Source organism: Leopardus geoffroyi, chromosome B3 (assembly GCF_018350155.1).
Source record: "Leopardus geoffroyi isolate Oge1 chromosome B3, O.geoffroyi_Oge1_pat1.0, whole genome shotgun sequence".
Lineage (NCBI taxonomy): Eukaryota > Metazoa > Chordata > Mammalia > Carnivora > Felidae > Leopardus > Leopardus geoffroyi.
The window spans coordinates 72,241,846-72,258,591 of record NC_059337.1 but is presented as its reverse complement, the minus strand read 5'-3'; the positions used below and the strand labels follow the sequence as shown (position 1 = coordinate 72,258,591).

The 16,746-nt window shown below is 41.5% G+C and overlaps 1 protein-coding gene across 8 annotated transcripts in view; it reads right to left on the bottom strand.

The window, feature by feature from the left end:
* The window catches only part of RPGRIP1 (RPGR interacting protein 1), a 90,898-nt gene that overhangs the window by 37,440 nt on the left and 36,712 nt on the right, over positions 1-16,746 (bottom strand). For 3 of the 8 annotated variants that reach the window (XM_045450309.1, XM_045450311.1, XM_045450312.1), the window contains 12 exons: positions 14,598-14,744; positions 14,050-14,123; positions 12,050-12,195; positions 10,021-10,181; positions 9,425-9,568; positions 8,847-8,964; positions 6,340-6,792; positions 6,027-6,178; positions 5,207-5,549; positions 3,502-3,686; positions 2,992-3,195; positions 1,801-1,939 (listed from right to left, as the gene is read on the bottom strand). In XM_045450309.1, coding sequence (XP_045306265.1) covers positions 1,801-1,939; positions 2,992-3,195; positions 3,502-3,686; positions 5,207-5,549; positions 6,027-6,178; positions 6,340-6,792; positions 8,847-8,964; positions 9,425-9,568; positions 10,021-10,181; positions 12,050-12,195; positions 14,050-14,123; positions 14,598-14,744 — 2,266 coding nt within the window. Of the gene's footprint in view, positions 1-1,800; positions 1,940-2,991; positions 3,196-3,501; positions 3,687-5,206; positions 5,550-6,026; positions 6,179-6,339; positions 6,793-8,813; positions 8,965-9,424; positions 9,569-10,020; positions 10,182-12,049; positions 12,196-14,049; positions 14,124-14,597; positions 14,745-16,746 lie in introns of all 8 variants that reach the window. The other 5 variants (XM_045450310.1, XM_045450313.1, XM_045450314.1 and 2 more) reach the window with 5 other exon arrangements.

Sequence of the window (16,746 nt, the reverse complement as noted above, 5' to 3'; positions counted from 1 at the left end):
TTCCCCAGCCAATCAGCCGAGGCCACGCCCCTTCCCCAGCCAATCGGCTGCCCCTAGACCCCTATAAAACCTTTCACCCTTCCCCAGCCAATCGGCTGAGGCCACGCCCCTTCCCCAGCCAATCGGCTGCCCCTAGACCCCTATAAAACATTTGTGCTCTTGAAACTCTCTCTCTCCCTGGTATCTCACCGCTGCGTCGGTGCAGGTAGGGTACTGAGCTCGAGCTAGCTCGAATAAAGGCTCTTTTGCTTTTGCATCGGACTCGGCTCCCTGGTGGTCTTTGGGGATCACGAATTCTGGGCATAACAATAATGGACCTTATTGGGACAACTGGAAAATTCTGAAAATGGACTGGACATGAGGTAATATGTGTCCATGTTAAGACTGCATGCTTGATAACTCTACTGTTCATATAATTTCCTTACTGAAATACACAGAAGTAAGGGGGCATGAGATGTACAACTTGTTCTCAAATGCTTCAGAAAAAAATGACAAAGCAGTAAGTGGGAAAATGCTAAAAGTTGATGAATTTGTCATGCAGCTCTTATGTAAGTTTGAAATTTTATTTTTTAAAAATTTAATGTTTATTTATTTTTGAGAGAGAGAGAGAGAGAGAGAGCACAAGCGAGGGAGGGGCAGAGAGAGGGAGACACAGAATCCGAAGCAGGCTCCAGGCTCTGAGCTGTCAGCACAGAGCCCAATACGGGGCTTGAACTCACAAGCTGAGAGATTATGACCTAAGCCAAAGTCGGTTGCCCAACCAACTGAGACACCCAGGAGCCCCGAAATTATTTTAAAACAAAATGTTTTTAAAAACTTACAACCTTAATGTTTTCATAGCTCCAGTTCTTTGTTGCAATTTTAAAGTTCAGCTTTTATCTCCACGAAGCCGATAACCACAGCTCTTGCCCAGGCCATGTCTGATAATTCCAGTATCTGGAGTCCTGGTGGTCAGTGATCAGCCCTGTGTCTCTAGGTCTGCAAGTGCCCAAACCACAGTTCTTCCTCTCAGCCTCACCATTCAGAGGCTCAGAACGGTGCTGCCTTCTGGGTCCTAGACCAAAGTAGGAATTTCTGCCCTGAGTAGACATCTGCCTATGCTGGCAGACAGCAGACTGAGACTGCATCCCATTTCCCTGTCCCAAAAGTCCACCAAAAGCATGGTTCTGTCTGTCCACTGCTTTCTCCAGACTGACAACATCCCAGGGCTACAGGAGTTTCAGCTCACTTTCCTGAGCTTCAATCATCTCCCTCGTCAAGGCTAGGTAATTCTTCCCTCTCTTCTTATTGACTATATAATGCTTTTAAGAAACATTAAGATCTTGAGAAAATACATTCACTTCAGCATTTTAGCTGTCATCAATGAGAGTTGGTCTGAATTATCTAGTTTGCCAATACTATAACCTGAAATCATGTCTACTTTGCATTGTAACACAAAAAAGCCTTGCCTTAATTTAAAACATTTTGGATCAACATCACAAATGAGCCAACCACACTCCTTCTATTTCTTTGTAACCATAATTCACAAGATATACTTGTTAGGTAACTAAACTGGCAAGCAAACTAGCTTTAAAAATTCCAGCCTTCATTGGCCTAACCAGCACACTTGTAACATAAAACTAAGATTAGAGTGTTCAATACTAATTTTCCATGAAAAGTTTAGCAATGCAAGATGGGGGGGGGGGGCGGTAGTAAATAACAGGCTTGATAAAATAACCCAATGATTAAATAGGAAATTAGATTTTAAAAAGACAATGCCATTAAAACAAACAAACAAACAAACAAACAAATGGACAATACCATTTACAGGATTCAGGGCTTCTTTCTGCATTGGTACTGAATGGGATGATGTAATTTTCTCTTCCTTTTGCTGATTTTTCAAACCATCATCTATGGAGCTCTTGAGCCCTGAGAACTTCCATTCAGTGTACTTCACCTGCTTCAGAATAAAGACAATTATAATTACAGTTGGCCCTTGAACAACATGAGGGTTTGGGGCACCAAAAATCTGTGTATAACTTTTGACTGCCCCCCCAAAATTAACTATTAATAATCCACTGTTGACCAGAAAACTTACCAATAACATAAATAGTCGACTAATACATCCTATATATATTATATACTATACTCTCACAATAAAGGAAGCTAGAGAAAAGAAAATGCTATTAAGAAAATCGTAAGACGGGGCGCCTGGGTGGCGCAGTCGGTTAAGCGTCCGACTTCAGCCAGGTCACGATCTCACGGTCCGTGAGTTCGAGCCCCGCGTCGGGCTCTGGGCTGATGGCTCAGCCTGGAGCCTGTTTCCGATTCTGTGTCTCCCTCTCTCTCTGCCCCTCCCCCGTTCATGCTCTGTCTCTCTCTGTCCCAAAAATAAATAAACGTTGAAAAAAAAATTTTTTAAGAAAATCGTAAGAAAGAGAAAATACATTTGCAATACTGTGTTTACTGAAAAAAACAGGGATGTGTTACAGCTCAAGTCCATGTTGTTCAACGGTCAGTTGTGTATATAATAATAATTTCACAAAATTAGTAATTATATGTTAATACAATTACACAACTCATACAACATGATTGTAATATAACAATATATAATATTTAACCATATAATTATATATATTTACAATCTCCTATATAGATTTTTAGGTGCTACATAGTAACTTTAATTCAGCTTCCTATGAAGAAAAGACAGTATCAAGCATATAGTAGTTGTTCAATAAATACTTGTTCTTTAGCTTACTTTCACTACAGTTGAGGTGGACTGCTAAAATTCTAAGCATAAATTGCAGAGTCCATAAGCTGCTGAACTAAATTACAATGAAATGAAGTGAACACTTCAGAGTTTTATTAAACTACTTGTGTTTGAGGAAACACATGTTAGCCACAAAAAGCCATGATAATTGCTTATCTTGGGTGTCTGCTTCTACTTGAGAATAGTATCTCTGGGGACACTACAACTCATATTTTAATTCTGCAGGGTTTCTAAGGCCTTACTTGTAGTGTATTTCCAGTTAAGATGTTACGACTAAGATACTCCATTCTGTTCTTTCCTTGGATGCTTGTTCTTTTGCCATGTTTTCTTCTTGAGTAGCTTGCAACCTGGTGTTCCCTTTCCTTTCTTTCTCCCACCTGTGGAGGTTTTCTCTTAACTTGATAGTGGCCAGCTTCAATGGGAATCTCACCAAATGCCATCAGGTCCTAAACAGAAGGATCAGAGACAGCCTTACTAGATGAGAGTTTAACAGCCTTGATACTCAAGAAAGGGATTTGTGAGCTAGCATTAGACTTCATGCTAGCCTGCCACAGAGCTGAGAGAGGCCATCTTTCTTTCCTCCCCGTAACAAAACCCAGGATCCTTCTCCATCAGTAGGCAGCTCACGACATTGCGAGGGATGCAGAATAAGTTTGCTGAACACCTGACATTCATGGAAGGCATTTCTTTTACTACAATTTTAATACCATCTTCTTCAAATATGTTTCACGGGATTGGTGGAGATCTGCTACCTGGGGGAGAAAGGAAGCCTTTTCCTCTTCAGATGAGATCTCTAAACTGTCCTTCGTGGTATTCTCCTCAGGCTGAGTTTCTGGTTTCAGGAAGCTCTCTGGGGGTAGGTAGAAAGATTTCCAGTCCAATTGCATCTCAACAAATCCACTGGGGTTCCCCGCAGGGTCTGTGAGGTTAAAATCACCTGGGACACACACAGACATTAATAAGATCTGATCGTATGAAGTAGACAAGTGAGTATTTATCAGCACCTTATCCATTCCCCATTTTGAATTTTACCATAATTTGCTTGTCATGAATTAACATCCATTACCTAAGCATGGTGCTAATACACTCAGAAGTAACATAAAATAGCAGTGAATATTAATATTCACTTAGAATGTTTACTTCTAATATTCACTTAGAATATTTGTAGGGGAAGATGGGAGTCTCCAGGTTTCAGGAAGGGATAGTCAAAAGACGCATGGAAAGGTATAGCTTGCTTGTCCTCAGTCACCTAGCCAATAAACATGACTACATTATTACTATTACCAAATGCTTGCCAGGCCTTAAGCATACCAAAGAAACCATTATCTACACTCAAGTGGTCCCTATTTCTAAAGTAACAAAAGCCAAGAAAACTTCAGCAAAATCGCTATTTCCAAATGCCAGGCTTCTGATTTGTAACACTGATTAATTTAACAGATGGCTCATATTGCCTCTTCCTCTGGCAAAAGATAAATTATAAGCAAAAGTATCAGCTTTTCGTTTCTTCCTTCCTTCCTTCCTTTCTTTCTTTCTTTCTTTCTTTCTTTCTTTCTTTCTTTCTTTCCTTTTTCAGCTCTTGTAGTACTGGAAGGAGGGAGGACTCACACATTTTTTAGAATATCCAGAAGCTTGTTAAACATCGCTGGTACTAGCTGTACCCATCCCTACTTCACAATGGGAGCACAGACATCCCTGCCTCATCCTCCCCCCAGTACTGCAACCAGAGAGGTGACCTTTCCTAAGTTCACCTCAGCTCTGTATTGGGGGAAAGAGATCCAAGAAATTTACCTTTTCTATGGCATGGCATGAAAGTCTAACTTGTGTTTAAAAGAAGCAAGGGAATTACGAGACAGTATTAAGGACACAGTTTATAATCTGATATCCACTCTCATGTGCTGAGAGACAACAGACCTTAAGTAAACATAAATCCTGAGAAGCACGATCGAGTCAGAAAAGATTTGTTAGAGACGGACGCATGGACTTCAGGTTGGTGGGTCTACCCACTTAAGAATCTTGTTTTTGTTGCTAAAAAGAAGCAGAAGAAGCAATGTTTCTATAGGATTAGTGGGGCTCTGAGTCTTCTGCTCTGTTGCTCTTGACAATACCCTAAAATCCTCTCAGCAGGTTTTTTTAAAAGTTTTTTAATGTTTATTTATTTCTGAGACAGAGAAGGACGGAGCATGAGTAGGGGAGGGTCAGAGAGAGAGGGAGACACAGAATCTGAAGCAGGCTCCAGGCTCTGAGCTGTCAGCACAGAGCTCGACGCGGGGCTCGAACTCACAAACCATGAGATCATGACCTGAGCCGAAGTGTAGTCTCTCAATGGACTGAGCCACCCAGGCGCACCTCAGCAGGTTTTTAAAGAGAGACTGTTCCAAGCAAGTAATCAAAGAAAAGTAGGACAGGAAGACAACACTGGGCAGAGAGCATAAAGATGCGATAGACTTGAACTCCCACCTTTAATGGATTTGTTTTGTGCGAGAGGAAGCAAGGGCACTTGGACTTGGCCAAGGTACAAGCCAGGCTCTGCATCTTCATCATCAAAAACGTAGACAGACAGGGCCTCCCGCCTCAGATATTTATCCAGGTCAGAGGTCACAAGCACTGGGAACCGAGCCTGGTCTCTAAAGTGCGGATTGTTACTGGCTGGAATGATGGCAGTGTCGTGGTCAGAGAAGGTGAAGAAGCGGTACATGACGTATGGACTGGGCTGGGTTCCCAGCCGCCGACTCCGGAGGCCATAGCATCTGATGATTTCCACCCGCAGCTCATTCTGATGCTTCCAGGTCTCCAATCTGGACTGGAAAGATGTTGGTCTTGGATGAAGGAAAAGGGTGGCCTGAGAGAGTTGTTGTGGGTGAAGCCCAGCACCCTTGATGAGGAAGAGCTATGACCTAAACTGCTGTAGAATCCTGACTGGGTCCCAGAGAAACCTAATGACATTCACCTGCCTGTAAAGTGGCTCTGGAAGATAGTTATTTGAAAGAGGTGCTGGCACTCAAGCCTTATCTTAGAGAAAGGAACAGAGAAGCTATTTTGTTCACAGCAGGGAGAGGCAGCTAGCTCTGAGGGTATGATTTTATTTCAAACCCAAGCTTGGCCAAGGGAAGAGTTGTGGCATCACAGCCACAAGAGTTGTGGATTAGTTGTGGCATCATAGTTTTTCTCCTTCATTCACATTCAACAAATACTTATTGAGAGCGGAAGACTGAGCTGTTCTCCTGAACTGCTTGGCTGAGGCTCCTCTGAGATACATGGGCACATCCTTTTTTCTCACCTTATCTTCCTGGGCCTCCAAGGCACCAAGCACATTGGCTGACAGGTAGGCCTGAGCTTTCTTTCGCTTATTGCATGCCTGTAGGCTGGATCCTATGGGGAAGCGCAGCCTCATCCAGTATTCTAGCACCCCGAAGTCTTCTCCACCAGCTCCTGGGTAGCAGAAAGTATGAAACGCATGGAAGACACAGATGGTGTGGTGAGGATTAAGAACAAGGCAGAGGAAGAAAATGGGAAATGACCAAAAGAGCAACTATAGGCTTTGGGAAACTCTGCATTAGTCCTGGGAGCTGTGGGAAGCCGACAGCACTTACCAGTAAGTATGGTACAGCCATGGACCCTCTCCACAGTCTCCAGCACCCTCTCAAAGTAAATCCATCCAGCTGCAAGCGTGTGGTGCTCACTGGCTACAGCCTGGTGTAGATCAAGCCGGACTGAAGCCCCATGAAGGTAGTTCAAAAAAAGGGAATCTGTTTCTACCACATACTGGGAGGTGAAGTCATAGAGGGGCTGTGGCCCCACAGCTAGTGGGGTACAGTGGGTTTCAAAATCATAGAAGGAATAAGTACAGAAAGTGGTAGGTTGAGTGTCTCCAGCCTGATCCAGGGCAGCAGACTTCAGAAAGGCTTGGTGGATGTGCAGTTCAAAAAGATTCTCACTCTGATGCAGCAGAGAAATGTCTGCTTCATCATCATCTCCATGGGCTGGCAGTGTTTGCAGACATAACGACAACTGTCGGGTGCCGTAAGCCACATCTTTGAGCTGTTCTAGAGGGAAAAGAAAACTGCCTATCCATTAAAGCATAGAGAGCTCCTCCTCAGGGTAAAATAAGTTGGATGGAAGGAGAATAAACACCATGATGAAATTCCAAGTTGTGATTATTTCAAGACACCATGTGATTCAAAAGGAAAAGAAATAGAATGATAAGTAGGAGCTTTGAATTCTGACGGCTAAATAACCCAAGGCCTGCTTTGGAGATAAGGTACAGAACGAATGACTGGAGAGTAAATGCTAAGCTCAGGAAAACACTGGAGGCACAATTTCATCTGCAGATATCATTGTTTTATCTTACAGAAAGGTCCTCTGAGTTAATTGGTAATTCCAACAGAGAAGTACTTGAAACACAAAATATGAGTATTTCCAAAAATTTGGGATACGGGCCATCAAGAGAATACCGAATTATAGTCATAGTGCCTATTACATTACATTGGGTTCCACCAAGAAAGTATTCCCATTCTCCAGCCAGATCAGTCACAGGAATTTTCATTCTGTTAAAAGTTTGTTTTCATAATAAGAAGGCAAAAAAAAATCCACTTAAAGTCAAAGAGTAATACAGTAAAAAGTTGCAGAGGAAACTTACTGGAAAGAGGTTGAACTACTGTCAACAGGATCAAAAGATATGTAAGACAGTCTACCAATTCTGTGCATTACCTCCTATGTCCAACCAATCAGAAAATTTGATACACAATCTGCTTCAAACTGGGGAGTATTTGAATCGTCACAGGGTATCAATGGTGAAAGTCCTATATTAAGAGTTAAAGTAGTAGAATAAAAATATTTTGAACACATCAGAATGTCTTCCTGCCCAAAATAAATGGAATACAAAAATTAGACTAATAGTTTCTTAATTGATAAGATTAACACAACTAAAATAAAATATATTTAAAGTTTTGTATTACATGACCCAGGGTTAATAACTTTAGCATATAAAGAAATTCTACAAATGAATAAAATACTATTAAGAAACAGGTAAAGGACAGAAACAGGCAATTCTCAGAAGAAACAATACGAATAACTGCTAAACATATGAAAAACTCTTTGATCTTATCAGTAATGAAAAAACTGTAAGTTAAAGCAAATGAATCTTTAGAAGTAGATAAGAGTATTTATCCTGAACTGTCCCAGGAGAAAGATCCTGAATCTGAAAGACATGAGGATTTCAACCCAAGGGGAGGATTTCCTTTGTTATATGGCAGTGACTTTTTAACAGACTCACCTGGCCTGGATAAATCATGCCCCAGCGTGACCTACCTCCCTTTACTCTAGTTCCATGCTCATTAAGTAACGTGCTTACTGATTTCCAGAGAGAGGGCTTCCCTGAACAGTAGTTCCAAATATTCTCATGGCAGCAATGAAATAGACTCTGTCATAAAATAATAAATGAACGATCTGGTTTAAATATCAATCGTTGGTGAATTTGGTTAGTGTGAATCAGGTCTCTCAAAATGGAGTATAATAACAAAGCCAATATTCTTGATATGTGAGGCTGAAGCCAGCTCCTGGTGAGCAGTGACTGTACTAAATATAGGAAGTATCACACTACGAAATTTGCCCAAGTGTCCAGCCAGCTGCCCTGTCATGTCGACATCCTCAAACTGCAACAAAGAATTTACAGACTTTTGGAGAGAAATCACAGAAAAGGATGATGCAAGATGAGTGATAAAGCTCTGGATAGGCCTGGGTTGTGGAAACACTCTTGAGAGAGGAAGTGTGTTATGCCACCGTGAGGGCCAACAGTGATGTGCTCTTAATTCTCAAAACAGATTCAGCAATTGCTGGGCCCCACTGAAACTCTTCAGAGAAATCAGAGGAAGGCACTGACATGATGGAGGAAAAGAAGCTGCTAACCATGTATTAAAACACCAAAGATGATGGGATAAAGAACAGGAGAGGTGGCATGCACTACATTCCAAGACACAAGAGGCAGCCTTCCAGGCAGGTGCACAGAGGGAGCACAGGCATTAGCTATGTGACAGGTCCAAGACAAGAACAAAGGACTAAGACTTGCCGGATATTGGAAGGCCATGGCTTCTCAAAATACCTTCCAGCTGATTGATACGATCGTTCTTGAGGTCTAGCAGTTGATTCAACCTCTCCAGCTTTTCCTCATGATCTTTATTTTCATTATCGGCTTTTGTCATCATTGCCTCCAGTTCCTCCTGAAACAAAGAAACAAAATGTCTGAACTTTTCTATCTCAGTGACCCAGCACCAAAGAGCCCAGATAAAAAGGTGGCACTTGCTGGGTAAAGGAGACTCCACTATCTCCTATACGGGGCAGACTGAACCACAAGAAAAAGTTGGGTTCATCACAGACCCCTTTAGGACCAGTTGTGCTAACAGTGCCATAGGATAATAGCTTCATGATGCTGGGAAAATTTCACCCCAGAAGCTTCATACCTACCATTTTCATTAGCTGGCCCCTTCACCGGTTTCTATTGCCAAGGTGCCATGGCGCTGGTGTGAGCCCTCAAGTACATCAAAGGACAGCACACTCTGTGTTGCACAGAGCAGCATATTCCCTTGCAACAGTTCTGGAAACTTGGGCCCCGCTTCATGCCCAGTGTGGTCCTCACGTGCCCATTTATCTAGCCCCTTCCTGTACCACCTTTTCTTGCACCTGATAACACACGTTGATTTTGCGCTGGAGAATAAGCATGTCTCTGGTCTTTTCTAGTTCCAGTGTGGTCTCTGCGTGCGACACTTGCAACTCACTCAACAGCTGGGACAGTTTCTTTTCTTCTTGGTTTTCTGGTTCACATGGCTATCATGAGAAAAGCATTGGTAAAAGGGAGTATAAATATGATGGGCACAGAAATGATTCTCATTAAAGCAGTTGTTGGTAATAGCAAAATACCAGCAGCGGAATCTACTCCCAAAAGTAAAAGAGGACTTATGTCACTTCAAATGGGCTTTCTCCTCTACTTCCGCATGCTTGGTAGCAGCAATAAGTTACACAACCTCTGATGGCTGTTTGCTCTTCAGCAGATCATTTCAAGTCCTCATCGGAAAAAGCATTCTAGATGTTATAAGCTGTAAAGGGTGGAGAAAATGTGCAGAGCTCATGAAGCTCTCTGTGCTCTCAGCCTTCTCACATCCTTCTCAATACTATCCTCAATCAGGACACAATTTTTCAGCTACTTTTCTGATCTCTTCTAGGGATATATGCCAGCCATCCATCTGTCCAGGGAACTTGCTTGATTGAACATCTCTTACCTCTACCTGAGTGGTCTCTTGCAATAGAGCTGGGTGAGTGGCTGGTTCAGACTGCCTGTCAGGAGACTGGGAAATTAGGTCTTGACTTTGGAGGATCTCTTCATCCTGCTTATGCTTCTGAAGCAGATGGGTGACTTTAAGACACAGATTCTTGTTTTGATCTGGGGGAGAAAAAAATCATCCAGAAAGGTGAAACCTGGTGGTTATCGGTAATCATGGTTAAAGTTGGACCAAGCTCTAATTAAATTTTCCCACTAATGTTTAATTCATTTTATAAATTTACCCTTAGAGGAGCAACTCTCTCTTATTTCTACAAAAGGGTTCTGGCTTATTGGCCCAGTAAACTGAGCTGACACCCGGGACTCTAAAAACAAAACTAAAAACACCTGCAGAACTGTAGCAACCACCAGCAGCAGCAACAGCAGCAGCAAACAGAGCCACTTGACTGTCTTAAAAGAGAGCAAACTTCCCTTTTTTTTTTTTTTTTTTTTTTAAGTAAGCTCCACACCCAATGTGGGTCTTGAACTCACAACTATAAGATTAAGAGTTGCATGCTGGGGCGCCTGGGTGGCTCAGTCAGTTAAGTGTCTGACTCTTGATTTTGGCTCAGCTCATGATCTCACACCTCCTGAGTTGGAGCCCTGCATTAGGCTCCATGCTGATGGTGCAGTGCCTGCTTGGGATTCTCTCTCTCCCTCTCTCTCTCTCTGCTCCTCTCTCTAAAAATAAATAAAGAAACTTAAAAGGAAGAAAAAAAAGAGTCACATGCTCTACCCACTGAGCCTGCCAGGCACCCCTCCAGTGCAAACTTTTTGATAGCACCAGCCAAACCAGTATCTCTCCAACTCCTCCTCAACTCCATTCTGACTTCTCTGCTATGGGCTCCCTGGGGCACCCACCTCCACTTCTACCCCCACCCTGATGTGGAGGGAGGGAGAATGGGCATTTGGGCATTTCTGTGTGTGTTTGTTTGGGTGGGTGGACGTGGGTGTTTTAGGGAAGGGAAGTGATCTGTGTTTACTGTGATCATTTCATTATCATGCATTAGAGGGGAAAGATTATTAGATTACCACAAAGTCTTTACAAGATTTTATTTGTACTTTGTACAAACTACAAGGTCCTTAGCATGACCTGAGCTTTATCTTTTTATGATTCCTGTCTCTATCTTTCTTGATGTCGTATTTTTTTTCCTTCACTCTCTTAAGGGAATGTACTAGAATCTGATGAAATACAATTTAATACAACTAAACGTCAAGGTCCAGCCTAGCAAAAAGAAGTGAGACAAAGGTCTCCTTGACAGTATTTAAAAATCTTCCCAGTAACTATCTACCATGACTTCAGAGTTAAGACAGGGGGAAATGGCAGTGGTAACCAAGAGCAGTAATTTGCTTCTCAATTTGAGCTATTAGGTACTAAACAAAATAAAAACAAAGCTCCAATCACCTCTAAAATGACTGATAAGAATAAAAGGCAGAGAAATTCATTTTCAATACTTTCAATAAAGTGAATGTTTAAAAACGTGATAAATTTAAGAGTTTTTGCGGCACCTGGGTGGCTCAGTCGGCTGAGCATCTGACTTCAGCTCAGGTCATACTCTTGCGGTTTGTGAGTTCGAGCCCTGTGTCAAGCTCTGTGCTGACAGCTCGGAGCCTGGAGCCTGCTTTGGATTCTGCATCTCCCTCTCTTTCTGTTCTTCCCCCACTTGCACTCTGTCTCTCTCTCTCTCTCTCTCTCTCTCTCTCTCTCTCTCTCTCTCTCAAAAATAAAGATTTAAAAAAAAAATTTAAGAGTTTTCATCCTCCCAAATAAAAACACATTACAACCAAAAATATATGCATGTGAGGCAGATGTCATGCTTTCTTGGTTGTGAATCTGATCTGAGTGCCCGTGTTCGTATTCTAGTTATTCCTGACCCACACAAAAATACGATCGGGTGACGGGATACTAGAAATGCTGGCCCAAGCTCCCTTCTCCCACACCAGACATAGAGGATGCCTCATTTGAGAAAGGTCTTCACAGCCTGACCTACCTTTCTCTCTGGACAGCTGAAGTAAGACTCTTCTCTTCTCCTCCAGCTCAGCATCCAGCTGATCCTGCAACTGAGAGACTTTCTGCTGTAGCTGTTCTCCCACAAGCTCGTTGCTCCAGTGAGGCTGATTACTGCTGTCCAGCATGCTGAAAATGGGAAGAAGCGAGGGGAGAGTTGTCAGATAAATACTCAAAGGTGTGTGATGTGACGTCTTTAATACACAGTTTCAGCATCTCCTGGACCTAGCACATCATTCATTCCCCTACATGTTTTTTTCTGTCCCTGGTTTCTCTGTAACTGTCATTTACCAACTGCCTTGGAACTTTTGGGCCCTACTGAGGAGTTCCTTAGTATCACTTCTGTTTAGGTCTTGGATACCCCACTGAGCAAAGAACCCAAGTCACATCTATTTCCCAAGGAACTTCTCCAGCATGATGGCTTTCTTTAGGTGCAAAACTGTGTACTAAGACATTCTCAGGCCTGCTCAATTAAAAATGAGGAACAGGAGCGCGTGGCTGGCTCAGCTGGAAGAGCATGGGACTCTTGGTTGCAGGGTTATGAGTCTGAACCCCACATTGAGTGCAGAGATTACTTAAACTTTTTTTAAAAATGAGGACCAGAGTCTCCTCTTTTCCTTACTCCATTCCTCTATCTTCACCAATGGCTGGTCTAGAAAATACTGGTCTTTGAACTAGATTATAAATTACTATACTGAAGGGCAGGAATTAAACTTCCCGATGACTGTACCCTGCACACCCCTGTATCTAGCTGCCAGGGCAGACCCATTCTGAGTGTAAAACACACATGGTCAGTCTTTGATTGAAGAGATATTGATAATCAAGTTATTACTTCTTTATTTTTTTAAGTTTATCTATTTTGAAAGAGAGTTGTGTACATGTGTGGAGGAGCGGCAGAGACAGAGAAGGAAAGAGAATCTTAAGCAGACTCTGCACTGTCAGCATGGAGCCCAATGTGGTGTTTCAACACACAGACTGAGAGATCATGACCTGAGCTGAAACCAAGAGTCAGTCAGATGCATAACTGAGGCTCCCCCAAGCTATTATTTTTGCATATGTGTTTTTTCTATTTATCATTGCAATAAATGTGGTCTAAAAACAACTTGCTTAGGCTAGTATTAAGAGTTCTTGGCCCTTCCTATCCATAGGTTACATGATGATCCAAGAAGATAATGTTCTGAGTGATGAAGGGAAGAGGTCAGTAGTAATGTTTGCCATTTGTTTCACTACTTTGGCTCACTGAGTTGAAGAGCATCAGATGTTCCCAGGATGCTCCCATACTACCTCCCCAATCTACCTTCGGCTACCTTACACTGAGTCAGAAGGCACATTTAACTTTTTTTTTTTAACTTCCAGGTATTTTAAATTTCAAAATTAATAAATGAATATATGCTTGTTGTGGAAAATCAAGATGATACTGAAGTATATAGATTAAAAGTGAAGGTTCCTCTTTGCCCTACTCTAATCCTTTCATCTCATTAGAGGACTACAGATTCACACACACACATACACACACACACACACACACACACACTCACACACTAAATTAAGTCAGAGTTAACATAGTCTTTTGCAACTTGACTTTTAACAATATGTTTTAGGCATATAGGTCTACTTCATTTTTAACAGCTTCGTAGTATTTTATTGTGGGGATACAACATGATTTATTTAACCAATCCCTATCAAAGGAAATTTGGATGTTTCCACTTTTTTTTTTTTACTATTACCAACAATGCAGTAATTAAAATTCTTATTATACATTATCTTTGTAAATACATATATATGCATGTTTAACAGTTTGATAGATAGCATCAAATTTCCTTCCAAAAAGACTGTGCTGATTTATATTCTCACTAAGAGTATTGAGTGTAAGCTTCCCCATATCCTTATCAATACTGGGTAGTGTTTTTAGAATGTGAGGACCCTTTTCTATAACTGTGTTTTATAGCAAACAGTGCTCTGGGATCCAAACTTGGTACTTACTTTTCTAAGAGTTTGTCATAATTGTCATTCAGCAATTTTCGTTCTTTTTCCAAATCTTCAACTCTCTCCTGAAACTAAGAATGACAGAAAAGTGCCTGAGATAAAATCCAAACATCGATTTCCTTACACAGGTCTTTCCTCTTCTGTGGCAGAGTGGGGCTTGGATAGGAGGCTTTCTATGATCATCTCACATGTCTATGAGGAGCCATTCAACTAGAAAGACTCAAACCAATTTAAAGTGTGATAAAAACTTTTATTGGAAATAATGAGGATTCTCTGAAGCAGATTTTCACAGTGTCTGGATTTCTACTGTTAAGGAAATAGCGGAACATTATAATACAGCAAAAACTTCAGAGGACACAAGTATAAATCCAAGTTTCCCCCCTAATGGTGTAATCTTGAGCAAATTATTTAATCACTTGGAGCCTCATCTTACTCATTTGAAAAAAATAAACAGCCATATTGTTGCTAAGAAGTACTTTTAACATCTCTGAAATTGAAATGTAACTTACAATTGATGCTATCTTTCAATTACTATTGTTATTTACCTCCTTCAGTGTTATCTGCAGGATGGACACATCTTCCAGTTGGCTCTTCAGACTCACAGCCTTCTTGCTCTCCTCCTTCAGTTCTGCCCTGAGCTCATTCACTTGCTTGAGAAGGGCATCATGGGCTGCACTCAGGATTCCCTGATTCTGGGGCAACAGGAAAGTTGCTTTGGGAATGGTCATATCACTCAGCAGAAATGGTCTCGAGATACCAGCAACCCTAGCATTCCCCAGTGGATGTCAAGAAGAATGATTTTGGTTAATAGCATGGTCCCTTTGCACTGTAAATTGACCTTTTTTTTCACCCTAGTATTTCTCAGGAAGTATCATTTCCCTGTTAGTGAAGATTTTCCACTCCAGGAACCTATAATTCTTAATTGGAGCATTAATTTTCCCAAGGTTCAAATTATACCCTGGTTCTAAGTGAAGTGCCACCTTTCACAGCTGCATTTACTTTCTAAGCTATTTGAATGCTTCTTTTTTTTTTTAATGTTTATTTATTTATTTTGAAAGAGAGAGTGTGTGAGCAGGGGAGGGGCACAGAGATGGGGAGAGAGAGAATCCCAAGTAGGCTCTGTGCTGTCAGCACAGAGTCTGATGTGGGGCTCAATCTCACCAACTGTGAAATCATGACCTGAGTCAAAATCAAGAGCCAGACGCCCAACCAACTAAACAACCCACATGCCCCCAAAATAAATGTTTTAAAGACTGAATTTATACAATGTACATTCTCCAATAATAATACATTTAAGCTAGATCTCAACAACAGAAGGAAAACTGGAAAATTCACCAAAATGTAGAAATTAAATAAAGTACTGACATTAGAAAATGCATTGAGATAAGCGGGGGAAAAGTACAACATGCCTAACTTATGAGATTCATGAAGCAGTGCTCAGAGGGAAATTTACAACTGTAAATAGCACAAATCAATAACCTAACTTTACACCTTAAGGGATAAGAAAATGAAGAGAATGTGTTCTTTTCCTCTGGGTACATGATTCCATTTTAGCTTAGGAGAGATGTTTCTTTAAAAGTTCCTATCAGGCTTTAAATATCAATTTCCAATTTATTTGAATGCTTCTTATGGTGATATACTCTTCCCTTTGCACCTAGCAAGCAATGTTAACTCTAGAAGTTAAGCGTGCATTTTTCTGGTGGACATTTCTGGTAACGAACAGCTGTGGGCGTTCATGCTGGGAACTCTGCCTTAGTAACTCTCTCTCTCTCTTTTTTTTTTAATACTAGAGAACCTGTATCTTTTTAAGTTTATTTTCATTTATTTTGAGGGAGAGATAGCAAGCGGGAAAGGAGCAGAGGAAGAGGGAGACAGAGTCCCAAGGAGGCTTTGGGATTTTGGATTTGGATCTGAGCCTAAATCAAGAGTTGGACACTTTTGGGGCGCCTAGGTGGCTCAGTCGGTTGAGCGCCCAACTTCAGCTCAGGTCATGATCTCACGGTCCGTGAGTTCAAGCCCTGCGTCGGGCTCTGTGCTGACAGCTCAGAGCCTAGAGCCTGCTTCAGATTCTGTGTCTCCCTCTCTCTGCCCCTCCCCCACTCATGTTCTGTCTCTCTCTCTCTCTCTCTCTCTCTCTCTCTCTCTCTCTGTGTCAAAAATTAATAAACGTTAAAAAAATTAAAAAAAAAAAGAGTTGGATGCTTAACTGACTGAGCCACCAGGCACCCCTGTCTTAGTTACGCTTAATCATGGACATTCACCCAGCTTGATCTCTACTCCTTTCACAGGAATGAATGGGGTTGAACATTTAAGAACTCAGAGAAGATATGCAACAAGTTTGCTATATTTCATCACCTTATACATGCTAGAGGAATACTCTTAGGAATTTCTGAACAGATGCTATATAATTCTCTTTAGCAATAGGCTGAAAAATACTATTCTAAATATTTCAGATCTTGTATTTCAGTTTTATGAAAATGGCACAATAAATATCTTCTGACAATAGTAATAGTACATTTGTCTTAATATAAATGATATGTCATAGGGGTGCTTGGGTGGCTCAGTCAATTAAGCGTCTGACTCTTGACTTCGGCTCAGGTCATGATCTCACAGTTTGTGAGTTCAAGTCCCACATAGGGCTCTGTGCTGACAGTTCAGAGTCTGGGTGAGATTCTCTCTCTGCCCCCCTACCCA